This window comes from Xiphophorus hellerii, chromosome 11 (assembly GCF_003331165.1).
Source record: "Xiphophorus hellerii strain 12219 chromosome 11, Xiphophorus_hellerii-4.1, whole genome shotgun sequence".
NCBI lineage: Eukaryota > Metazoa > Chordata > Actinopteri > Cyprinodontiformes > Poeciliidae > Xiphophorus > Xiphophorus hellerii.
In genome coordinates, this window is record NC_045682.1 from 28,563,494 (window position 1) to 28,590,487 (window position 26,994).

The 26,994-nt window shown below is 37.5% G+C and overlaps 2 protein-coding genes across 4 annotated transcripts in view; one reads left to right on the top strand and one right to left on the bottom strand.

The window, feature by feature from the left end:
- Nucleotides 1-1,289: 1,289 nt before the first annotated feature.
- Nucleotides 1,290-19,886, bottom strand: cdkn2aipnl (CDKN2A interacting protein N-terminal like). Its single transcript, XM_032576562.1, has 4 exons — nucleotides 19,863-19,886; nucleotides 2,888-3,156; nucleotides 1,850-1,955; nucleotides 1,290-1,768 (listed from the first exon to the last, which is right to left on the bottom strand). The coding sequence occupies exons 1-4, from the start codon at nucleotides 19,869-19,871 to the stop codon at nucleotides 1,760-1,762; spliced, it is 393 nt and encodes a 130-aa protein (XP_032432453.1). The 5' UTR covers nucleotides 19,872-19,886; the 3' UTR covers nucleotides 1,290-1,759.
- jade2 (jade family PHD finger 2) overlaps nucleotides 9,149-26,994 on the top strand; it is a 145,550-nt gene continuing 127,704 nt past the window's right edge. For 2 of the 3 annotated variants that reach the window (XR_004340988.1, XM_032576558.1), the window contains exon 1: nucleotides 9,149-10,138. The gene's annotated coding sequence lies outside the window, so the exon portion shown is untranslated. Of the gene's footprint in view, nucleotides 10,139-10,186; nucleotides 10,351-26,994 lie in introns of those variants that run through there. The other variant, XM_032576559.1, reaches the window with a different exon arrangement.

The window sequence follows — 26,994 nt, forward strand, 5'->3', positions numbered from 1 at the left end:
CTGCACCTTCTTGCTGTTCAAACCTTCAGTGAAGTTTTAAATGTTTGGTTTTTTTTTGGTGTCTGTACCTTTTTTTTTAAAAAATGTTTTTATTTTCTTTTTCTTAGAAAAACAAAATTCTCCTTCAGTCATGACTGAACCCGATCCGCCAACATGAAACAGAAACCCCCCTTTCTTAAACAGAGATGCTCATATTGTGGCTTGTGACTTATTTCACCTAGTAAACAGAATATGCTATCAAATTTTGAGAAACAAATGTATACTTAAAATAATATGCTGTATAAACATAATAAAACACATTTTTCAGACTTTGACATAAGTTTCTTTGTGACTTCTTTGGTACGTTTTGAAAACTAGATTTATTTCTTTTAATGCAGCAAAACAAAATCTACTTTTCTTGATTTTAGGGGGTTTTTTGCCAGGTGAATATTTTTGACTCAGCAGAATTGGTCATGTGACAGAGTTTGGGGTCCAAGTTAATTTCTTTCTACAAAACTGGCAAATTTAATGCTGAAATTATTATTTTTTAAAAATAATTTTTTAAGTTTTACCTGCTCAACAGTAAAGTATTTTTATAAAACCTGTATACCATTAAAGATCCAAAAAAGAGCCTTGGATTTTTACCTTTTAAAGAGAAAATTTGGGTCATAAATTATTTTTCAAATTATCGATGTTGCCTTGTGGTCAGGGGCCGATGAAAATGAGTTTAAGGGCCACAAACAGCCCGAGTCCTTTTAATTTTCTTATACCTTCACTTCCAGTAGTATTTTTTTTTTTTATTCTGGGTGATAATTTTGGTATATAATTTACTTAATCAAATCTTAAAAATCCTGGTCTGCTTTTCAAACTGCATTATAAGTCATCCACATTTTGTTAATCTGCATTTCTCAAGCAGTCTAGTATTTTAGGCATTTTTAGGTTCAGAGTAACTGAAACCATTTTGGCTGCTGCAGCTTCCTGTGTAGCTGAAACACTTGTTACATTTTAAGGCCTTCAAATAAGACACAGAAAAAATTAAACTATTGAAACAATGCCATAAATTAACACCAAATTATCAGCAAGCCATAATAAAACAGCTAACAATGAGATTTAGCTGAATGTGTCAATGTACAAACTTCTGCACACTTAAAGAAAAGCTGACTTTGCAAAAAGATTTTTTGTTTTACATTTAAAATCAAAATTCTCAAACCTGCATGTTACTGATTTTAAATTATCCACCTTTTCTGATTTTTTAAAAGTTTTCTGCCTTGGCAATATCACCGATATTTTATTCAAAGAAAATCAGAGAGTTAAAAAAACAAGGTTCTTTATTCTGCTATAAAACACATTAAAACATGCAGTTTCACTGTAAATGTACATATTTATGCATAACAACTGAATGCAGTTGATGCATAGTGATGCATGATATATCATCAGTATATTGCTAATTAAACATATCGGTACGCTTAGTAAATAAGACCAGGCTGATATTAACCAATATTTATTTGTCGTTTTCTTTCCAAAGGTGTCAAAACGGTTGAGAAATGTATATAATATTGATTATTGGCCATAACGATAGTATTAAATATCACAACAAATTTTCATATCGGTGCATTCCTAGTAAAGTCGATAAAAAGTTAAGCAATAAGATGCTACCATACCCTGAAAATACAGCCGTTTCTTTACATGATTTAAAAAAATTTGTAAAACCATAAAAACTTGGTCCATGTTTGTAAACATTTCAGCTTTTCCGGTTCTGACCCGACGGGTCCGGTTCCGGTCATCGGCCCTGTCAGGAGCATAGCAACAAGTCGGTAAGGATTTCTTCCTACAGCGAGTTAAAAGTTGATGCGTTTCCAAGGCAACCGACCTGCTGACTTTTAATGATTTCATCTCTGGTCTTGAAAACGGGCGCGTCCTCCACCACGATGCCGTCGGCCATTTCCTTCACTTTTTCCAGCAGCGCCGCGCTGTAGCTGCAGTTAGCAAACAGACGGGGTCAGTCGCTACGGAACTGCAGTTTTTATTGACAAGAAGAAGAAGTAGTTTGGTTTTTTTTGGACTGCAGCAAAGGGATGTAAAGAAGGTTATAGCTTAAAAACTTAAAAATAAAATATCTTTTTCATACCAGATCCGATTTTAATCTGTATTTTTCTCCCGTTTTCTAAAAAATAAATTACAAATAGCAGAAATATTTTCAATAAGGGGTTTTTATTCCCTCCTTTGAGTTGTAAGACGGAGTATCACGGACAAGCTTTTAATTGTTTAATTACGAGCACATAGTCATATTTGCAAAAACTAAGTGATTTGAAACAAAAACGGCTTAATGTGACTATTGCATATTTCGGGTAAAATATGCAACTTTACCCGAACGTCTTAAAATAAAGTTTTAATGAAAAAAAAATTCTGTAAAGAACTGATGTGGGCAGATCTTTCTTCTAAATACTCAGATGTTTGCATGATTGTTTTAAAGTCCTGCAAGTGATAATTTGATGCTGATGTGATAAAAGATGAAACATTTTCTTATACAGAAAACTTTGGTATACTCTGGATGGAAGAAAATAATATAAATGAATGTAAAGAAGGATGAAAAGAAGAGAAAGAATAGGAAACAAAGAAGAAAGAAGAAAGAGGTACACAAAGGGAAGGATATAATTAAACAAAATGGACAAGTAAGGGAAGGAGGAAACTAAACTAAATAAAGAAGAGGAGTACTGGAGAAATGTAATTGTAAATACGTCACAACAACAATTACACTTCCGGTGTAAATATTCCGATTATTTAAAATCCCAGTTTTCATAAAATAACTTTTAAACCTGGTTCTGCTAATTCCTAAAACATGAACTAGTAAATGTGTTATGAGTTATGGTTAATTTCAGCAAACGGGGCTCGTGGTGCGTTCACGTACCGGCAGCCCATGAAGACGTTGTTGGCCCACACCATGGACAGGGACAGCAGATGGTCCAGCCGATCCGCCTCAAAGTCGCTCATGTTCCGCAGGATGAACTCCCTCCGCGCCTCCCAGTGCTTGTCGCTCTCCCAGTAACCCCGAAACGTCTCCGCCTGCTGGGCCGTGGCCCGGTTCTGCTGGATGAAATCCTGGACGTCGAGAGCAGACATCTTTCGCGTGTATAAGAACGCAACTTCCGGTGACGTATTTCCCCCTGCAGCGCCGCACTGTGGTGGTGGAACGACATAGCAACTCATTTGAAGCAAGGCCAGGTCAAATCGCTTCAAATGTATTTATTATGCGATTAACTCGCAATAAAATGTTTACAGTTATACCAGTTTGGATAGGTTACTTTTAATTTTCAATTCAGAACATCCACTAAATTTACAAAGATAATCTTTTTGCTTGTTTTGTGTTTAATACAATATATTAGGGCCATACTAAGGAAAAAAGATTTTAAAAATTAAATTATTAGAATAAATTCATGATATTGCGAGAATGAATTTGTATGAGAATAACAAGAATAACATTACGGGAATAAAGTACAAATAATACAAGACTAAAGTCATAATATTACAGGAATGGAGTTATTACCAGAATAAGTTGTAATATAATTACTTTTTTCTAGTAGTGCTACGACTTTATTCTCTTATTATGACTTTTTTCTCGGAATCCCTTCATTCTCAAAACAACATGACTTTATTCTTGTAGTGTTAGGACTTCATTTACTGTCAGGTTTAAACACCTATTGAGACAGATTAAACAAACACAAGAAAGACAAGAGATTTAGATTCTTTTGTCCTCGCGAGGAGAACAGCCAGAGATGTTTTCAGTCATACATCTCTTCCGTTCTGAAAACATATGTGTCCGTTCTCCCTTTTTATTGCTGTTAGGATCCCTGTTACAGAGAGCGTCTCACAGGGTTGGGGAAAACACTTCAGTCACATGATTGCAACGCAAATGCTAGTCACTAACAAAACACACGGTATCTACACGCTAGATTATTCTGTTCCAGACACAGGATAACACAGAGCAAGTTGTACGTCTTCACAGCGACGGTTTTATATCTAGCAGGTCAAGGATGCAGAGGTTTCTGCTGAGCGATAACCTGTTGAAAACAGTTTCTCTGCTCTTCCTCAGAGGCCTTCTGAGAAAGGAATCAAAGTAATTCAACAACACAGAAACTTTCTTTATGCTAAGATGAAACAAATAAAGGCATATAAGACAAGAACATTATAAAGGCACATGAAACAACAAATATTTGATAATAATATATACAATTTACCTAACATTTACCTAATTTAATTTTTATTTATTTTCTTAGCACAGCCATAATACTATGTAGTATGTTGTAGTATAAGGATCATTGATTGATAGTCTGATGTAGCAAGTTGACTTTTGAATAAAGGGGTAGATTATGTAATTTTATTTTCTTCCAACTACTTCTTTTCATTAAAACTTTTCTTTATATCAGGTTGTGACACATTCTTTTCAAACTGTAAATGAATGAAATAAATAATAAAGTCAAATATATGCCATTTTATTCAGCTTTTAATGTTATGTTTCATCATTTTCTAGGTCATGTGGAAGCTCAGTGAAGTTACACTAAATGTTTAGTTTAATTCAGTTCAATCAATGTTACATTTGTTATCCAAATTTTGCTTATCATACAAGCTACCTGATGTTATGAACTATGGAAATAAATGTTTTAGATACTATTTGGAGGAAGCGCTGTAATATTTCCATTGAAATATTAAAAAAATAATCAATTTCAAAAGGTTATGCTATGCTGTCCTCTAAACCTAAAAAACATTTGAATAAGTAATTCAAAGAAATTGTACAGAACTGGCTGCAAAATTAAACTACGGTAATTTTTAGTGAATAAAATTGGTACCAGTGAAAAACAACTTTTTAATCAGGGAAAACATCTTTTGTTTCTGCTGTAGCCAATCTGAACAAAAAGCGTGCCCACAGTGTACTAGCGTAATCACGTGCTTACGTAACGTACGTAATGTCAAAGTTCAAGGAAAAAGCGGACTAGCTTTGGTGCTAATTAGCTAGCTGGAGCTCAGGAAAGCAAGGCTAATGTTATATTTTTCCGACTTTTACTTGAAGAAAAATCGCAAAGAGATACTGGTGGACTTCATATGGAAACAAAGTAAGAAAATATCAGTTTGTATTATAATATATAATTACAAACGACCTAAATCGATGTTTTTGTCTGCCACAATATACTGGTTTAACATGTTTTTTTACACCGACACTTAAAGTGTAACTAGCCCCCAATTGAATCTTTATGTCTGATAAACTGTATAAATGTGTTATTTAGTGTTCTGTCTTCATGTTTATGTGTGAATTTTGACATTTTCGTGTAAATAATTTACCTAAATCCGTCTCACTGCTGGCCTCTTTAGGTCGAACAGGGCATAAGCAGCTGAATTGTCCCATTATCTCGTACTACAAAACAGTATCTTGTATTTATTTAGAAAAATGTAAACCAACAGAAGAAATCTGAAACGGTAAAAATACTTTTCACAGCACTGCTTTGCCAAACTGACATATTGTCACCTTTCAAAGTTTTTTTTTTTACCAAGATATAATTTAGGAGAAAAAAAACACTTTTGGCCAAATATTACATATTAGGTAGGTGATGATACAAAATAAGTAATCAAACTAATGTTGATGAATGGGGTATGAGATGTTTTTGTCATTTATGTGTCTTTTATCTATCAATTCGAGTCATTAATGCTGCAGAGTACAGAGTCCAGAGTTTTTATGCATGTTAAGGAAAAACAAAAACATACAAATATGACCAAAGTTGGGTAATAACTACGTACATTTATGATGCTCACTCTTTGGTTACCTAGCAACTCACTCTTTCTTTGGTTGCCTAGCAACAACTTTTTGAGTAACTTGCACAGCAGTTTTAGGTTTCACCACTGTGCCTCATAACTGCTTAAAAATAAAAAATACAGCAGAGAAAACTGGATCAAACAGGAAAGGTTGTGACACCAGTTTGGTTGTATTTCAGATCATTAAAACAAAAAACTGATCGATAATTATTGATATTGACTGATATGAAATATCTTGATATGTTTTTCAGTCACAGTAATATGAAAATAAAGTTGAAGTAGTACGAGAATAAAATTATCAGAATAAAGTCATATTATGAGGAGAATGAAGCCGTATTTTTATGAGAACTCCAACACAAAAAAAAAACTATCCAAACGTTTACTTTTACTTTTTGAAGATATTTTCCATAAATGTCATTTTTACTTAGAAAAACAGCAAGACCTAAAATGTATTAAAATCTGATCTGGTATGAAATAAATCTGATTTTACTTTACTCGTGAAATGTGATTTTACGTCTCTGTATATCCAATCCACTCAAACACCACAAAGTTTTAAAAGACGATAAAAGCACCTATAGGAACTGAGTGCTTCTTAAATTACCCCAGAAAAACCCGCCAGCAGGCACTTCTTTATGCAGCATGTTTTGGACCGCTGCCAAGTCATACAAGCCGCTGCTTTATTGAGAGAACCGACCCATTAAGTTTACGACCATCGTTTCTCACCCTGAAATATCTCCTGATGCTGAAATAATCCTCTCTGGGCCGCCAGCGGTTTTCTGATGAGTCACCTGATGAACGCTGACTCAGGAGGAAACGAGGAAACACGTCCAGTCGGCCAAGGAAAGCGCAGATATGAACACTAAACGTTTGAAAATACAATACAAAAACACATTTCTTAAGAACGTCATTAAATTCTATAATTAAATATAAACTATATTTAATAGTTTTTGCTCGAGGTTTTTCCATCTGTGTTGGACGATAAATTGTCCCAGAACTTAATGCGATAAACAATAAAATTGTTGTTTTGAGACCATTTTCAAATAATCAGAGGAGGGTAAAATACCGAAAGAATGTACTAAAGTAAGAGTATCACTACTTCAACATATTGTTACTCAAGTAAAAGTACAAATTAGCCATCCAAAAAAAATTAACACTCCTAAAAGTTGCTGAAGTAATTGTAACTGAGTAAATGTAACTAGTTACTACCCAACTCTGCAAGTAATATAATGGTAACAATGAAATAATAATAATGTAAGAACACATTCTCAAAGATCAATAAACTTTAAATTCTAACATTGGAACTGGAAGACATTTTAAATATCCAAAATAAATAAACAAAAAACAGAACAAATAAAATGAATTCTTAGGCCTGTAAACACAATTATTATTCAAAAAAGTTTTACTTTAGACCAAAAGACCAAACTGAAAATTATATCATCCAGTTTTTGGTAGAAAGAAAAAATCGATCAATCATGCTAATGGAAATGATTGGGTTTGTTTTAATTGATCTTGTTTCCATTTGGTGAAGAAGGAAGTTGCTCTCAATGTCTTCAGAGGTTTTTGTGTCGTTTAATTCAGTGGTTCTTGGTGCAGCGCCCCCACAGGCCAGGAGGGGAACAGGTTGCTCAAAGGGTTTGGTTGGTTTACATGACAGAGAATTACGGCCAGGCCAAGAAAATGAAAAACTTAAATAACAAGAATAAATTCATAAAATTACTAGAAGTCATAATATTACAAAAATAAACTCCAATGAGAAAAACATTGACACAATACAAGAATAAAGCTAAAATATTATGACTTTATTCTCATGATTTTTTATTTCTTATTATGGCCCCAATAAGTGTGAAACTAAACTGCAACACCTGAAAATTTCACAAATGTTGCAACTTTGGTCCCTAAGCGAACTGAACCGGTCCCTGAGCGGTTCCAGGCCTGGCGAAGCAGCTTGGATCTGCTTATCCAGATACATGTGAGATTCTGAAAGCTCCTTTCAGCTGCACCAGGTGTCAGACAGAGGAGAGATGCAGGGAGGAAGTGAAAAACTGCGTGTGCTGCTGTTTTGCTCAAAGTGAAATGAGGCGGTGAAGGGCGTGGAGGGATTTCTCTGGCAGCCATTCAAATGAAACAGCACCATCCCACTCATTGGTTTTTCGCCTTCTCCGGGACAAACTGGAGGCAGAAACAGCGTCCCATCAGGAAACACCCAGTGACCGTCTCCCTTACGCGCTCCGATGTAATTTCCTCTCTGATGAGATGCATGCATTGTTTATTGAAGTATCACGCCACTGCAGATTTCTGTAGTTTTCTACATGTAACATGTAGTTTCATGTTATTGTTTACATCTGGAAATTTTGCTCTTGCGCACAAAACTGGAGGGCAACAAGACGATTCTTTCCCATCCGTAGCGGAGCTGCGGCAGTAAAACCGTTTCCTAAATGAAACCTGGAGATGAAGCGTTTATTAATTTAGTGCAGCAGAGCAAAGGGGAAAATAACACAGAAAAACCATTGAACAACTAAAAACCACTTTTTTCTTGCTCTCTGTATCTGCTGCACTACACACAAACTCATTGCCATAGCAACTGGTTGACAACAAAACTCCACTAATGTATCAGGATTCAACACCAAAAAACAGTGCTAACGATGGAACATTAGCTAATTTAAGCACCTTCTCTAATAATCGTCTGTCAGAGTTGGTGTTTGGGTCGTCATTTTTCATTTTTAAACTGAACTGAAATACATCAAATTCTGCAGCACATCTACATGTTAAGGTTGTCATAGTCAAGCTAGCATAGCCGACCTATTACCCTCTCCCTTGATGTTTTTTATAATTCAAACTTTTTCCTTGTTATCTAATTGTCTTAGTGTTGACAATTAGTAGCACATGTTGCTCCCATTTTTCTTCAAATATCAGGCGTACATTTAAGATTTAGCGCGTTACGTTGACAGCTTGACAGCTAACCCCAATGCTGGCCATCGTTATTGAACAGCTGGTTTAGTTGCTGTATAATGTATAATACTATCACAAGATATTACTAATAACAGTAATAAATGATAGATAATAGCGAATCAAAACTGTCTTTTTTAGTTTTTTTTGTATGGTTATTATCTCCAAAGTGTGGGGGTGGAAGTTTGAAAACTGATCTTAAAAATGCTTGAAAAGTTCTTGAATTTTACTGTTTGGAAAATGAACAAACCTTTTTTTTTAGCTGCATTCGTTGCAAATAAATAAATTATTATTTTATTTTGAAAATTTTAATTGAATTAATTGCATAAAAAACTAAAGTGTTGAAATTAAAAAATGCAAAAAGTGGCAACTTTTTTTGTTCGTTTAATCGTCAGAATAATGAATATTTAGATTCTTTCTGCCCGATATTCAGAAATGCTTCATCAAACCGGCAGGTGAAGCTTCAATATCCACCCTGTCCTCACGGGGGCGCTGTAACCTCACGTTTGTCAGAGTAGGAAGTACAGTTTTCTGTAACCGTGAATTGAAAGTACGCCATAAATATGGCGCCAAAATAGTTTTCAAGCAGATGATAAGATCGGATTTTTTCCTGACTTCCTCTCTGTGTTGTTGTCGATCTTTTGATTATTTTAAAAATCTTTTCTCTGCTGTTTGCAGCTCCAGACTCGCCTGTGCACATATTTTTTTGCAGCGCGGTGTTGCAGGAATTCACCGGCCGGAGGAGCGACTGGAGACGAGCTCAGATCTGGGTTTTATTTCTCAACCAGCACCGTTGCGTTACTGGCGTGCGGTGTTTTTCTGACTCATCCTGTGGAAATATATCCCCGTTTTTTATTTTTTTGGTTCAGCCACCCTCCTTCCTCTGCTTCCCCAGCCTCCTTCTCCTCCTCCTGCTGGCTCCGAAGGAGGAAAACAGCCGGATTGGGACTCCTCCACGTTTCGGCTGCTATTTTTATTTTGAATTTTTTATTTTTTTTTGCAAAATGCGACATGCTTTCCATGTTGCGCGCATCTCGGAGCCTGGCACGCCGGCGGTAGCGCTGCGTTTGGTTTCCTACTGACTGCTCGCCACTTTTCTCTCCGGGTTTCAGGAGTGGGATTTTACAGATTTTGGATTTGGACTCCTGTCTTTGACGCGCTGTCAACACGCAGTGCAAAGGGGAGGGGAGGCCGGGAGAAGAGGGACAGTCCTGTCACCCTGCGTGGTTTAAGTGTCCGGTGTGTGTGTGTGTGTGTGTGTGTGTGTGTGTGTGTGCGTGTGTATGGGGGGATGTTTAGCAGCACCAACCCTCTGCTGGTAAACTACATGTGCCTGCTCCAGATGATCTTCTTAATCTGATCTAATCCAGGACTAAGGACGTCTGTGAATCCAAAGCTGACTCCTACCAAGGTACGGAAAACATTTATTTATTCACGCCTTTAAAATGGATGCGAGCTGCGTTCAGGGCTCCCGTGTTGCGTTCAGGACCTCTGAAGTCCACTTCGCTGCGCTCTGGCAGCGCTAGGCCGGCGGCTGTGTGCGCACTTTGGCAGGTTTTGGAAGCGGAAATGCATTTTATCTGAGGCTTTGCGGAAAAATGAAACGAGGAGTCCGGCAGGCAGGTAAACTTGGCCGCTGCTGGAGAATGTCCAGTTGGTTTTATTTTACAGTCGCTGCAGCGCGGAATGTGCGTTTTAAACAAGCCACGCATGTCTAGACTCATGCACGCATGATGAAAGTTGCGTGGAGAGAAGCAGCGGGAGGAAGAGGAGGAGGAAGAGGAGGCAGCTGAACGTTTTGCAGCAGCAGAGGGATGTGCATGATCTTTTTATTTCATTCCTGGGGGAAATCTAGCAAATATACAGCGGGGAGCGGCGGTGTGTGGCGCTTAGGGAGGCTGAGCACGCAAGCTCACGCATGCACACATCAAGAAATTAGAGCAACTCATCTTCCTCCATCAGCCTCCTCCTCCTCCTCCTCCTGCTGCTGCTGCGTGCTGTGCAGCTATGGTTGGCTCAGGGAGAGGGGGGCGTGGCTGTTGTTTACCTCCAGTCAGAGCTGGATCAGTGTGTGTGTGTGTGTGTGGGGGGGCTGGGGGGGGGTGTCTGCATCAAACAACCACAAACCCCCTTGTACTTGACTGCTGTCTTAAAATCCTTGAAAATGATTGAAATGCAATTTTTTCAAGGTTTGGAAAGTGCTTGATTTCTGTTGCATATAAGAGGATGCGTATGTATTTTATTTGTTTAATACTTTTTTTACCTAATAGGTGGTAAAATATGTATTTTTTTTCTTTTATACGACTCAAAGTAAAGCAATAACCAAATTAAAACTGACCAAACGTCTCTTGCTTTAGGTTAGTCAGTTACTATCAGAATTAAATATCTTTTCAAAACATAATATTTTGTTATATTTTAGTTTACCTTGTAGAATGTAATTTACCATCATGTGATGGTAAATTGAAACAGTCTTATTTTGTCTTAACTGTCTTATGTTTGTATTTTCTTGCTGGTGCTGGAAAAGTTTGAAAACGTATTTTGAAAATGTTTGAGCTTCATGTAGCGGTGCACCGATTGCAGTTTTTAGGCCGATCTCCGATTACCGACCTTTAAAAAGCCTGACCTGTTTTGGCCGATACCAGTTTTTTTTGTCTGAAATGTTGCTAAATATAAGAAGAAAGTCGCTGCGTTATCACCTCCAAGATTGGGTTGTAACTAGTTACATTTACTCAATTAGATTTACTTGAATAACTTTTATGAAAAAAAAATTACTTAAAAATTTACTTTTTTTAACAATGTACTTTTTGCTTTTACTTGAGTAATTCTATTATGAAGTATTTCTACTCTGACTGGAGTATTTCTTTGGGTACTCTGCCCTCTGATTGGTCACCTGCTCATCAGATCTCACCTGGCAGCAAAGCTGGAATCATCCTGGCAGTTGTTAGCAGAACCTCCTCATGCAGCTCACACACATCTCTGTCACACAAACACATCTTCTGCACACACACACCACACAGTCGTGTTTTCATCACTAGTGGGGACTTCACATTGACTTCCATTAATTTCTACAGCCTAACCATAACCACAACCCTAACCATCACATATCTAACCACTAACCCAAAAACAACAATTTCCCTCATGGGGACCAAGAAAATGTCCCCACAAGGAGCAATGGTCCCCACAACCTCACATTGTAGACAGAAATAGGTTCCCATAAGGATATAAAAACCTGGTACACACACACTCTGACTCCTCTCTCAAGTCAGCTGCAGTGTGTGTGTCTCTCCTCCTGCTGGGAATCAAACTGATTCTTGGTGATTCGTTTGTATCTCCATCTTTGTGGCTCTACTACCTCTTCCTTTTCTTTCTGCCTGTTTCTACTTTGCGTCCGTCACCGTGCCAACCAGCCGTCTGTATCCCAAACAGCCGTAGGGTGACGCTCATCGTCCAACTTCCTGTGAAAGCCTCTTTAGCCCGACATGTGCAGGTGTAGCATCGTGTGTTTCCCATGCCTTTAATCGCTGAGCTCTGATTGGTTGGAGAAGGGGGTAAGGACCCCCACGTGATGCACTGTATCACATTAGCGGCTACGCTAACAGGAGGAGGAGGGATGGTGTTCATGAATGGAGGTCTGACGTCATGCAAACTGTAGCCTGAATCCCCCTCTGACACGCACACACACACACACACACACATCCGTAAGTACGTATCGACATGGATTTAGACGGCTGCAGGCGGATTTAGAAATGTGTGTCATGTGAGACGGGAACCAATGAAATGGAGGGATTTGGTGTGTGTTGCTGTATCTCTGAGGATGTTATCTACTACAGGCTTTTTTATCGGAGTGTGTGGTTGCTGATACTGACTAAAGCTACAGTTTGTAATTTTTATAAAATGTTTATTGTTAAAACTGTCTCCATGTTGTGATAGTTTTTTTATGAGACAAGTCTGTGAAAAGATCGATCTCTTCCACTTCCTTCCTGAGCTGCTGTTTCTGTCTGAAGAAATGCACCAAGAACAACCAAATAGAGCCAGGAGGTGGGGCTTAGCGCTGTCAATCAACCTCATGTAGTCGCTGCTAAATGTGCTAATGGTGAATAAACAACTTACTGTTACAGGAAAACGGTTTAATTGTTGTCATCTGTGACTATGCTAACTAGCTTTAGCATTTTCAATATGCTATGCTAGCTGCAGTAGAGCGATTAATAGGCCTGTTGCAATAAGCAATAAATCAATCAATTAGTTGTCATATTGTTGACAATTAGTAGCAAAGCACTGCGTGGCTTTTTCTTTAACAAACCAGGCGTACAGTAAAGTTTTAGCCGTTATGTTGATAACTTGAGAGCTAAACCCAATGCTAGTCATTGTTAGCGAGCAGCTTTTTTTTCTTGCGCTCATGTCGTCACGTTGCAACGTGTTTCTAGATGTTACAGATAACTGTATTATGAGCCAAATAACAGCATAAAGTCGTGATACATTTTGCCCTTCATTAGGATGCAGCCACTTTGTTTTTCAAAATGGACATTAATAGAATAGAATAGAATAGAATTCAACTTTATTGTCATTTAACTGTCACAAGTACAAGCAACGAGATGTACTACTACTACTACTACTACTACTACATTAAAATATCTGATTTAAAATTAGATGCGACTTTTTCTGATTGATCACATTTTCTTTAAATACGGATTAATGTTTAACTGCCGTATGTATGAATTTGCCAGACAGGATTTATATTTATAACAACCAGTCTTCTCCTAGTGTTCATAACTTGTACTGCAGGTGAAAACATCTTGTTTTTCTTTTTTTTTTTTTTTTGTCATAATGCATTCAGAGCTTTTTATCTGTGGTAAACACAGTGCAGCCTCTGAGTCACGGTGTCTCCTCATGCATAAAGATAAAAATAAAACCCGTGTGCCGGAACTATTAACATTTTATTACACACTTTAGTACTTTCCTCTGTTTCCTTCCTGATGTTCGGGTCTTTCTATATTTGTCTCTGCTTGCTATCGCCAACATTTATCATCAGATATTAAAGTCTGAGGATGTAAACTCATTGATGGCAGATGCTTCCTGAACTCCAGACGGGATTCACTTTAGGAATATGGATGTTTGACGAGAAGCAGCAAAATGTCCAACCTTACTTTGCTGCTTTCAACACTCACTTCTACCTTTTTTATTTATTTATTCTGATTTACTTTGCTGAGATGCAAAACATTGCACAGGTAATAAACTAGACTATCATTGAAAATAAATTCAAAAAGTGAAACTCAAACATAAAAGGATAATCAAGTAATTGAATGAAAAAATTGGCATATTCTGCAGGTTTTTTTAACAATTTAAAACAAATTTAAATGCTAATGAAACACATAATTTTTTAAAGTAAGTAAACATTCTAGTGTTTAAAATGCAACAACATAGCGTTCCTTTAGTGTACACTTGATTAATTACCCCAGAATTGATCGCGATAATAATATTGCTGTTTTCAAGTAACATAATAATAATGACTTAATAATAATAATACAAGGAAGACATTTTAAATATCTAAACTAAATAAAAACAAGAAATAATATAAATTATGAAGTCTCTGTAAACAAAATTATTCTTCCCAAAAAACGGTTTAGTTGAGACCAAAACCCCAGACTGAAGAGAGAAACGATAAATCATGCAAATGGAAACAATTGATTTTGTTTTAATTTATCACATGATTAACTGATTTATAGTAACAGCCCTATTTCTGTCAACTCTTCCAGTTGAAACCTTTTGATTTCACGAAGTTAGAGAGGAATCTATAAAGCCTGACTCATTTAGCGTGATGACTGTCTTCTCTGTTTAACATTAGCAGCTTCCTTCCTTCCTTCTTTTCTTCCTTCCTTCCTTCCTTCATTCCTGCTGCAGATCCCTGCAGGGCGTTCACTGAGGCCCACAGGGGAGCAGGTTGATGGGAATGGTGGTGCTGATATCAGCATCACAGAGTGACTCATGGCTCTTCTTCCAGTTAGTCACAAGACAGCGGTGTGTGTGTGTGGGGGGGGGGAGGGCGTGTGTGTGTGTGTGTGTGTGTGTGTGTTTGAAAGGGAGATTGTGAGCAAAGCTTTAAAGCTGGAATATTATGGATCTTTGGGTTTTGACTGGACCAGTTGGTTACGATTGTTAGAAAATTGATTTGTGTTTGTTGGAGCTACTTCATTTGTGTACAACAGGGGTGTCCAAAGTGCGGCTCGGGGGCCATTTGTGGCCCGTTTTGTGGACTGAGTTTTGTCCACTGCACCAACTACAATTAAAAACGATACAGATTTTTATAACCAAGCTTTAAGAAAAGGTAAAACCATGTCAACCAACTAAATCAACTTTTATTCGTCATTAAATTTGGCTAAATATAGCAAGAATTTTGAAACAAAGTGATCCAAATCCAGGTTTCACTACTGAAATAAATTTATTCAGTCAAGCCCAAAAGTAACTGAAAACCAGATGCTTTCTTTAATATAGCAAACATGCAAAATGTGCTTCAGTGTACCAAGGCTGCAATTGTAGAGAAAAACAAAGGAGTAAAATTTCTTTTTGTGGGCTCTAGTGTCCCTTATGTGATAGTGGGCTGACAGGAAACAGGGAAGGAGAGGGGGGAAGACATGCTGCAAATATCATCGGGTCCGGGAGTCGAACCTGCGACGGCCGCTTCGAGGACTCAAGGCCTCCAAATATGGGTCGCGTTATCCGCTACGCCACCACGGCACGCCCCACCAAAAACCTCTTTTGAAGAATTTCCAAAAGTTAAAAGTTTTTGACTTCTGAAACTCAAAAACTTCCAAGTTTTTTCTAGAAAATTTCTGAGGTTAATTATTAATTTCTAAGTTTTTTAGATGAAAATTTAACCTGCCTTTTTCTCCCCAATTTACTGGGGTTAGTGCAGCGCCCCAATACGCCATTGTTAAAATTGTTTTCCAGTTTTTAAATAACCCTTTCCAAAAGAAAAAAAATTGTGCTATTTTAATTGCTTGTTTCGAGGTTGGATTTTTTTCCTTGCGACTACTTTTGAGTCAACTAGGGCTGAAACGATTCCTTGAATGACTCGAGTACCTCGATTATTAAAATTCCTCGAGGAAAATTTACCTGCCTCGAAGCTTCGTTAAGTTATGTTTTATTATTTCCAGCCGGAACATTATTTGCGTTGCCGGAGCTCTGAGTTCCGCTTCTGAGTTGTTGACCAAAGCTAAGTGTTAGCGGCATAACGTCCAAGCTTCAAGTTCAAGTGGGGATTTTATTGATCGATGATAATGCCTGGGTTTTCATCGGATCAATAGGCGTCCTTAAAATGACTGGCGCGATGCCTGGAGTACGGCAGCCTTTCTCCTCCGGAAGCTGCTGGTTCAGAGCAAACGGCGGGAAGAGGCTGCAGGAGTATTAATACAGGTGAGCAGACAGACTGAACACGGCGGGCGGCTGAGTAGTTGATGCTTCCAGGGTAAGTGTAACTTTACGGACAAAGCGCACAATAAATTTCATATCCCGGTCTGAACAAACGGGTGGCGGAGAGCATCGTGGCGGTACATGGCTGTAGATGAGTTTCTGAGTGTGACGAACGAAGGTGCCGTAAATATGCTGTATTGCTCCCCCAGTTCTTACTTTCGTCCCCTGGTCTACCGGTTCCCAGACTTACGTTCGTCTGTCCCCTGGTCTATTTCCTCCCCTCCACCCCCATCTTGCTTTTGTTCGTTCGCCTGCCCCTCCCACCACCACTGCAAGCCCCCCACTCCAGGCGACATTTCCCGTATTCTCACCCGAGAGTTCATCTATTAAACTGACTAAAGATGAATACATAAACTAAAAGCCGGAGCATAAACATTTTTTATAAGCGTATCTGTGAACCTGCCTCTTTATTATTAAACTGAATATAATTTCAGATCTTTGTATAACTTTTCTTCAGGTTAACTTAGAAAGTAAGATATTATTGTTACAGGTTAGTTTTCTAAACTACAAAAAAGTAACTGTTAGGGAAGCTCAAATATGAAATATTGGCCTGATATTAATATCCAATAGTAACACTGGTGTTATGCCAGATTTACCAATATTTTATTTTATAATTTTTTTTATCCAATTACTAAAATATTCGTTTACAACAGCCCTATAGTCAACAATTTTTGCCCACATGAATAAAGTTGCTAGCATTAGCGGCTAATAGGCTAGTTACTGTCCACACCAGTAATTTATATCAATGGAAAAATCCTCCAAACATTAAAATCTGGCACTACTTCATTTTTGTTTCCATTTGGTGAAGAAAGAAGTTGTGCTCAGTGTCTTCTTCACAGGTTTTTGTGTCATTTCCTTTAGCAATTGTTGGTGCAGCGCCCCCACAGGCGAGGAGAGGAACAGGTTTTTCAATTAGTGCAGCGAGAAAACGAACCGCAGCAGCTGAAAATGTAATAGATGTTGAAGTTTTTGGTCCCAAATCAAACCGCGTCTACCGGACCATCAGGTTTTGAGTCTGAAGGATTGACTTCTGTTTTATTGAGTGTAGCTCACCAAAGGAGTGAAGTGTGACCGGTGGAGGCGTCTTCATCGATTGAAATGAAGTACATCTGTTCTGTCAAACATGTGTGAGTTGGATAAAAGTAAATAGAAAATCATCTGACGCTTCATGTGCTGACAGGCTGCGACAATCTGCTGCGCAGCCACGCGAGCGGAGCTGTGAAGCAGATTGTGTACAAACAGCAGCGCCTTTAATGCTCACCAGTTCGCAATTACTTTTACAAAACTGAAGTGAAAATAAGCACCGATGACAAGCAGGGGTCACTGGGGTTAGTGCAGCGCCATAATAACAGGTTATTGTCGTCCACCGAATGCCGATGATAAACATTTTTAATGATTTCAACTGAAAACAAAGAAATTCATTATTGCAAGAAATGTAAAAACATCCTTGCCTTCTTTGTTGAAGAACTTTTGATTGGAGTTTAACATTTTTATTTGGTGGATTTGAGTTTGGTAGATTTGCACACCTGGTTTTCCTCACTGTAATTCAGAAAAATTAACCTTTTCTTCAAGTTTCAAGTCAAAAATGACGAGTAATCCACATTTATTCTCAGATGTTCTGTTTTCTTTAGTTATTTGTGGAAAATTCAGGGATTTTTCCATCAAGCCAATGAAAAATACATGAAATAAAATGCAGCTGAGGAAGCTTTGGCCGTCACCCTGAAGCATTGGTATGTAAGAGGTCGTGACCTTCCAAAATGAAAAAGCAAACCTTTAGTGTCCAAAAGTTCAACGTTGGACTGTTTTTTGGTCAAATTTGAGTTTTGTGTTTCCAGAACAGAACCACTACTTGCAGGTCAAATCTTCTTCAGTTTGCCTCTTGGCGGCCATCTTAGCCAGTTTCGCTCTTCTTGTCTTTTTGCAGTTTTGTTTTGCTTTGCAGTTCCACTGATGTTTGATATTTTCCCCAGTTACTACTTTACTTGAGTAATTTCTTGGACGGCTACTTGTTACTTTTACTTGAGTAAAAATATGTTGAAGTATTTATACTCTTACTTGAGTACTATTTTTGTATACCCCCTTCTGTTTGCAATGCTGTGGGCTTCTTTTTGTATCCTTTTCCTGACTGATACCTTTTCCTCTTTTAGTCTTTTGTAACATCTCTGCTAACTATAGCTGTAGCTAAATGGTGCCAGTAGGTGAATGTCAGTGACATCTGAATGGAGAAGCTGGATTTATTTCAGGTTAATCATATTCACTTATACAAGCAGATTATTGGAGCTTTTAAATATTTAACATTTTTCCCTCTAATAGTTGAGTTTGTTTGAAATGTTTTGCATTATAAAACATGAAATTCAATTGTACCAACAACAATCTGCATTTTAAACAGCCAGATGGTTTGGATTTTAGTTTAACTGATTTTTATATTTCATAAAAAAAAATCAGGAATCTCCCGATTTTTCATTTTGTTTCCTTTGAGTTAAATTATTGCATATCTACAAAACAGTGTGGAGCTATTTCCCAGATGTCAGTGTGTTGAATAATTTCGACCTATTTTCTTTAATTCATTCATTCATTCATTCACACAAATGTGAGCTTTCATATTTAAAAGTGAGTGGGCTGCACACCCACTGATGACGATGTTTGCTGTGACTCAAATGTGCTTTTTGGTTTTTGTTCCTGTTGGCAACCGTGTGTGTGTGCGCTTGTGGAGGTGGATATGTGTGTGTGTGTGTGTGTGTGTGTGTGTGTGTGTGTGTGTGTGTGTGTGTGTGTGTGTGTGTGTGTGTGTGTGTGTGTGTGTGTGTGTGTGGACTTGCGTTTGATGTTGAGGTAAATACCTGATACCATCACACATTTTCACACACTCCCACCCTGACATTTTGATTCTTTCCACTCATTCAAAGCAGTTGCTTTGTCGTCGTCAGGTCGTCCATATTTCCGTCCGTCTCTTTCTTATCTTATCTTTTTATATTTTAATCTTTTTTTAGGTCATTCTTTTGCCTGCTCATTCAGAAATAAAATAAAATAAAAATAAAATAAAATCTTTATTAATCACAAATTATTGAGTTAACCAGGATTTATTCACATTTTGCTGTTGATGTCGAAGTTAATAAGTCTGGATATGATCAAAGAAAATAGATTTCAAAATAAGATGACCCACAATACCTCATATAATATACGTAGAGCTGAAACGATTAATCGTGATGAATCCATTACTCAAATAATCGTCAATTAATTTCTAACGTTGTATGGAAAATGCTTAAAATGGTTAGAAATGAAAAATATGCAGAATATGCCAATATTTTATCTGATTAATTATCCGATTAATCTGTCCATTACTCTGACGATTATCGATAAAATTGTCACATTCTGCAGATTTTTAATTTAAGCCTTTCTTTATACAATGTTAGAAACACATTAAAAGATTCAATTCAATGTCTTTTAAATGGGAAAATAAACATTAAACTAATATTGCAACAATGAAATATTTGCAATATATAGTTGAAGAATCACTAGGCTGATTTCAGTTGTTTGGAAAAGCAGCAAAAATGATAAAAAGGTTTTTCTGGTTTGATTTGCCTCCAGACTCAAACCTCTGACTCCCTGACCTGCAAACACACAGAGACGCTGTGAAGCCGTTCAGATTCCTTATCGGACCGACTGACCTCTGGCATCGGAGACGTCCATGTCGTCACGCAGCGCCGACTGTGGAGGATAAACACCTTAATTATCTGCTGGTTTTATTTCATAGATGAAAACAAGCATATAATTCTGCCTGAGTTCCAGTTTATCTCAGGTTTCCAGGTTGTAGGTAATGGAGCCGTTACCTTTTCCTGACAGCCAGAGTCGAGTTTTCTCCGGGTTTCTGCAGCTACTGTCTCTTAATAATAGATGGGCGTCATGGGAGATGATGTTGTGCTGTCTTTAAGCGAAGCGCTAAAATAAGAGCAGCTTTTCCTCTGCAGCAGGGAGAGGAGAGACAAACAGACAACCAGGCAGGGGAGGGACGCACTGCCAGACAGACAAACAGATGGCAGGAAATGGGACAGCGAGGCAGGACAGACAGACAGACGGACAGGACAGAAAAGACAGACATACCGACAGACGGACGGGACAGACAGACAGACAGACGGGTGGACGGAGAGAGGCAGATGGTGAACTTGCAGTGGACGGATGGATGGACGGAGAGACAAATGGGATTCAGCAAGTCAGACGGATCTGGAAGCTTGTGGAAAAAGTCCAGGGAATCTCCTATTTATAGTAGAGCAGGGATGTCCAAAGTGAGGCTTGGGGGCCATTTTTTGGCCTTTTGACTGATTTTGTGCGGCCCCCAACTCCAACTCAAAAATAATACATATTTGGACCGTAAATAGAGATGGAGATTTTTCATTTGTAATCAGGGTAAAAATGATTACCAACATAATTTTCTTACAAAGAAAAATGTGAAATAAACCCGAGCAGAAGCAGAGGAGTTTGCTTCCCAGTGGAGAAGCTTTGATTATTTGATTAATTGGATGCTATGCAGTTCTATGCAGATGATAAATTAAAATATATTTTTGAATGGTAGAGGTTTATTCTTGAAGACCACACTGCAGCTAACTATGATTAGGAAGACAAACTTTCAGTTGGATTTTTTCCTTTATTTCCCGTTTGCCAAATTAGCAGAAGTAAAAGGGAAATGTTACCGGGTGAGAATGAGCTGCTATAAAGCGTCTGGCAGAAGCGAACACCCTGAAACAGTCACGTATCAAATACGAGCGATTAGTGCCAGCTGCTCTCACCTGACTTTCCCTCCAACTCACACGCTCGCTGATCCTCCTTCATTAGCCTGTGAAACAAGTGACTCATGGTTTTTATCCTCATGCTCCGTTTTTTTCATGCGTGATCTGTTGCGCGTTTAAGACGTTCCGCCTCTAAGCGTTCGGGCAGACATGGGACTCTCGACGGAGTCATAGTCAGGCAATTAATTAGCTCCCCAGGCGATTGGCTTTCCCAGCATGCATTCTGCAGCCGTCTCACAGCGAGCGGCGCTGGCTTCCTCAAAGAAAATCTTTCGATTTGTTTCAGAACCGAGACGAGTCGGGATGTTGTGTGCTGTTTGTTGGCTTTCTGGATTTTATGCAACACAAGTTTAATCTGTGTAGATTAGCTGAGTAATTAGAAATAAAGTAATTCCATTAGATTTAGGTAATCTGAACTAGATTACAGAGAGCCATTAAGTTAGATTTAGTTGAACAAACACAGAAGCGGCCTTCTGTTGCACTTCTGCCGAGTGCTGCTTGAAACTAAACCTTTGTGGTTTCGTAAAGTTCAACACCCCTGAACTGAAACTTTGGTGGATTTTGTTTCACTGCTGTTGATGATCTGTTCTGATCTGTTTCAAGTACAGTTTATTTTTGATGTTTTTATTTTTACCAATTTAATTATTCATAGTTCAGACACCCATTTAAAGAGCTTCAGAGTTTCCTTCGATGGAAAACGTTTCAAACTAATTTGAATAATGAACAGAAGTGAATGCACTTCTTCAGCTGGAATCATGTTTGCATGATTGAAGTCAGAATACTTTTTCTGTAAAAGTTTCTTGAGATGTTTTGTGTTATTTTTGTGCAAAACTAAGAATCTTATGTTTATAAAAGAAAATCTACCTTTTAGAAGTGTTTCATAGTATGTTTTAGGGAGATTAATTGATTAATCACAATGAATTAATCAACAATCAATTGTGATTAGTCGATTGTTGAAATAATAGCTATCTTAGTTAAAAAAGGCCATTTGCTAAATTTACAACATAGTCAGAGCAGCAATTAAGCCAAAACTGTACAAAATATCCTCAATAGCAAAATAGCAAATCCTCTTTTTGCTCTTTTTGTGAAACTATTTACATGAATAGAATTTTTTTCTCATTTTGTCAACTATGTCAGTGTTAGTACTGTTCAATTAATATAAAAAATATTCACTCTTTTGTCTTGTTCTCAACTAAACCATTTCTTGAAGGCTAATTTTGTTTACAGAGATTTCATAATTTATTTTATTTGTTGTTTCTGTTTATTTATTCTGGATATTTAAAATGTCTCCCAGTTCCAGTGTTAAATGTTCACTAGTATTTAAAGTTTATTGATCTTTGATGATGTTTTATTGCGTTGTTATTATACCATTGTGTCAATTGAAAATGGTCTCGTAACAACGTTATGGTGTCCCACAGCAACAGTTTCCCTGTGTGGGAATATTTGAATTTGAGTGTTTACCTCCTGCATCACATGGCATCGTCTCTTCCTGCTCTGTGTCAACAGAAGAAACTTTTTTCTTTGCCCACAGCATTTTAGTCAGATCATTAATTTATTGTTTGAACTTTGCTAAAGAGCTCATAAATTTACTCTGCTTAACGCAGTAAGCAATTTACTCCGCTTACATCCTGCTTACATGAAGCAGGATGTAAAACTCAAGCTTTTATGTTTCAACTATGAAACATGTTTGCTGCAGATTTTAAATATTAATTTAAAGTTTCTGCACCTCTGACTGTGAATTTATTTTATTTTTTTGTTTCTGTTATTTTAAGCCAAAAAAGAAAAAGGTCAATGGGGTCAATATCTAAAGAAAGTTCTAGTTTAGGAAAAGCTTCCAGTAAGGTGAGCTGATTTTATTTTTTGTTTTTCCTGCACTTTTCCTTCTCTTCTGTTAGAAAGTTTTACTAAATCGTTGTAAGCTTTTCTCAGTTTATTTGAAGTTCAGTTCAGTCAAGCATTCTTGTTTTTGTTTTTGTTTTCTGCCTCGTTTTTCAGCAGCATTTGCTTCCTTTGTGTCCTAACAGTTCATGACCCTGAGAAACAGGAAAAAACTGGAGTTTTCTCAAAAGTAGAGAACCGTATCTTTGTTTAAATCAGGGCTCAAACGTTTAATCGGATTAATCGTCATCAATCGATTTTTGAAATAATCGTCAATCAGTGTAGTAACTGATTGTTAATTTGAGTATACAGAAAAAGTCTGTTTGGTGAAAAATCAGCATGTTCAGGTCATTAATGAAGCCATTATACCAACATATAAACATTTTGAATTAGAGATGAAACTTTTGTCTGTAAACACATTTTGCTCAAAACTCCTTAAGTAGCATAGCTTCATTAAAGGATAGCTGTGTTATTACAGTTTATGCTATGAAATGTTAATTTTCTTCTTTAAAAAATCAGTTGAATTATTTGTTTGTTGAACAAAGAGGCTTTAGTAGTTTAGTAAAAAATCTGTAGAATGTGGCGTCTTTTTTTAGCCAATTAATTGTCAGAAGAATCGATAGAATAATTGCAGCCCAAGTTAAAATTTTGTGATATTGAAAACAAAATAACTGAAAATTGTTTTATTATTATTTTTTATGTGAACATCTTTTGAGCAGATTTTTGTAAAGATTTCGTACATTTTTTGGAGCCTCCTCTGGTCAGTCAGGTAGTAAGGAGTCAACCACTCTGCCAGAAATAAAGAAAGCAGAATGTGGCTCAAGTGGTTCGTTTTACAGTTTAGTAGGAAAAATAAACGAACCCTGAGACGGATCAGAGAGTGATGCTCCTAAACGCTCCCGTCAGAATCAGAGAGACGAGGAAGGGGCTGACAGGCGGGGAGATGTGGAGAAACGGAGAGAAAGCGAGAGGCTGAGGAAGTCAATAATGTACTTAACCTTCCTCCACAGACTCCCTGCATCCCTCCTTGTTATTGTAAAGCACAGGGGCTGGCGCGAGGCGAGGGAGAGGGAAGGGGAATAAAAAAGCTTCTCTGGAATAGAAAAAGCAGACTGGAAGGGAGAGCTGTGTATTTTTTTTGTCAGCATAAATGTCAGAGCGGTTAAGTGTGCGCACGGCAGGCGGGGAGACTGAAGAACAGGAAGAGTCCCACATAAGAGGGAATTGCCCCGTTTTACTGCCACATAAATCTGCCCTCTGCACACTAAACCGCCTCTTTCTGGGTTTCCTGCCTGGATGTGGAAGTTTGCTCGAAGTGAATTTCAGAATCGTTGCTGTTTCATTTGATGGTTTCTCATTTTTTTTGTTCTCACATTTTGCATGTTTTGTTTTTCCATTTGAGTCTGAGTTTCTTCTAAAGACAGACTCAGCGTTTTTAAACAAACACCTCGTTGTTTTCTGGCAATAAGTTTCAAGAAATCACATTTGACAGGCACTGTGATGTTGCCTATCAACCCCAGCTGATCTCCAGCATGTTTGGTCAGCTGGTTTTCCCTTTGTATGTGCTGTACAATGGCTGCTGGAAAAGACAAGAGTTTTGTTGTTGATACGCCTGTCAAAGTAAATCAATTAATCAATCACATGATAAATTAAAACAAGCTCAATAATTTCCATTTGCATGGAAATGCAAAAGGAGTGTAAATTTATCGTTTTTCTTCAGTCTGCTGCTTTGGTCTCAACTAAACCTTTTTTGGAAGGACAGTTTTGTTTCCAGAGACTCCATAATTCATTCTGTTGTTTATTTATTTTGTATATTTAAAATGTCTTCTGATTTTAAATGTTCATTAGAATTTAAAGTTTGTTGATCTTTGATCATGTGTTCTTGCATTATCACCATTATATGACATGAAAAAGTTCTCAAAACAACAATATTGTTGTGGCAATAAATTCTTTCATTCAGCAAAATTTGTTATCATGACAGGTCCGGTCCAGACTTGCCATCCAGAAACCACTTGCTGCATTCTTGTTGGATGTGCAGGATGCTCCACTAATGCTTTTCAAAGATGTACAGTTGTATAATTTGTAAACGTTGAGTTGGGGGCGTGGCCAGCAGCGGCTTGTCTGGATTCCAGTCTGGTCAGTGAGCGGTTCTAGGGCTTCTGTCTCAGGGTTTTGCATAGACCATAGATCCTGACCTGCTCATGGAAGCACCTTTAATGTCTCCATGAAGCTGCAGGTGAAGGAGCTTTGCTGTTTTAGCTGCAGGATGATTCATCTCTCAGGTTTTTATTTCTCCGATTTTCCAGTCGTGGTGAACTTTTTCATTTAAGCTAATTTCCTTTTGGCTTCATGTATATTTATATGCATTCTTGCTTTACTTCCCCTCAGGCTTCATGAGCCGACGACGTTTTTCCCCGAGTTGCACATTAACTTGGAGTGGGAAGCAGCTGAAGCTGACAGGAAGGTCTGCTGTGAGATGGAACTGCTTAAGTAATTTTTGACAGATTGCAGATCGATCAGATCCTGGCTGCGGGAGAAAAGATGCTCTTTCTGAAGAAATCCCTGTAGTTAAAGTTTTAGAGGTCGTAGAAAAGGCCAGTGAATTTTTAAGTCCTTAAAATGGATTAAATACATAAAAAAATATATCCTTAGAGGTATTAAATGTTGATGTTGGGGAATATTGAGGCTTGTCTTTTCTATGTAGTTTTAGCAGACTGCGTTCTGTGGCTACCGGTAACTAGCTGCTAACGCTAGCTAGCTTTTTTACATCCATTATGAAAATTTATCACCAGTTGCCTGGATGATGTTCATCTTAAACATTGGCTCACTTCTGTTGATATAAATCACACATATGATTTAATTTGAACATTTCTGTCTTGATAAAGGTCTTAGATTTAATTCATAATGGTCTTAAAAAGTTTTATATTTCAGTTTGTTCAGCCTGCAGAAACCCTGAGTCCTCTAAGAATCCATGAAGTCTTTTGTATGAGGAATTTAAATTTTACTTTATTCTATTTACCCATCCATTGATTGATGCTCATTGACCCATTTATGGTATCCATGGTTTTACTTTATAAATTCTCGATTTGTTCTGATATTTTCGGGTCGATGTAGTCAATGAGGTTGAGTATTTCTTGCAGATATAAAACTTGTTTTCCTATTGATTGACAGCAGATCTTGCTTTTGGAAATTAGACCAAAGTTTCTGGGAGAGGAGCCATCAGAAGGTATTGATCGGCCAATCAGAAATTAATTTTGCTGAAACTTCAGCAAAGAGATTATTTTCAAATCTGAACTTCTTTGATGTCTGAGAGAGAGAACTTATGCATATCTAAAAGATAAGTAGTAATGTTATAAATACAATCTTTCAGAATAACACAAAATATTCTAATATTAGTTTAATTCATTTAAATGTTGGTTCCAGCTGCCGGTCATTACTGATCATTTTGTCTTAATTTCTCCGTTATTCTCTCCTCTTCTTCTCACCTGTAATATTTATTTTTATTCATAGCTGCTCTCTGTTCTTCGTCAGTCTTCACTCGGTTGTTTTTCCTCCTTTCATCTCATTTCTCGTCTCTGCAGCCCTGGACAGAAACTCATGCATCACCGTGAAACTCAGAACAAAAGCAGAACCATTAAAGTGTCTTTCTGAGGCCAAACTGCGGTTTTCACAACAAGCTTTGTTGTTGTGAAAAGTGAAAGTTGGATTTTAACTTTAAGTCGATGATAGAAAACAAAAACTTAACGATTAATCACCATGTTTGACTCACAGGACTCTGAATTTAATCTTTGTTTCGAACTGCAGCGCCGACTTTCTGAAATCTTTCCGTTTTCTTTCAAAACACTCTAAATGTTGTTTTATTAAATCATGCAGCTATGGGATGGAAATATTTCTCTGGATTTTCCTGCAAGAGAACTTGATTTATAGAACAGGATTACGATGTATTAAGTATTGCTTTGACTTGATATTTTCTCTGTTTTTCTGCGAGTTTCTGTAGAATCTTTACTTCTGTTATTTCCTGTAAACCTGCAGTGCGTCACCTTAATGCAAGAGTATCAGATGGTTTGTAGGTTTTATATTTGTTATTGAAATTAAAAGGACAATTATTACAAATTAAAATCTTTTTAGAAAACATTCA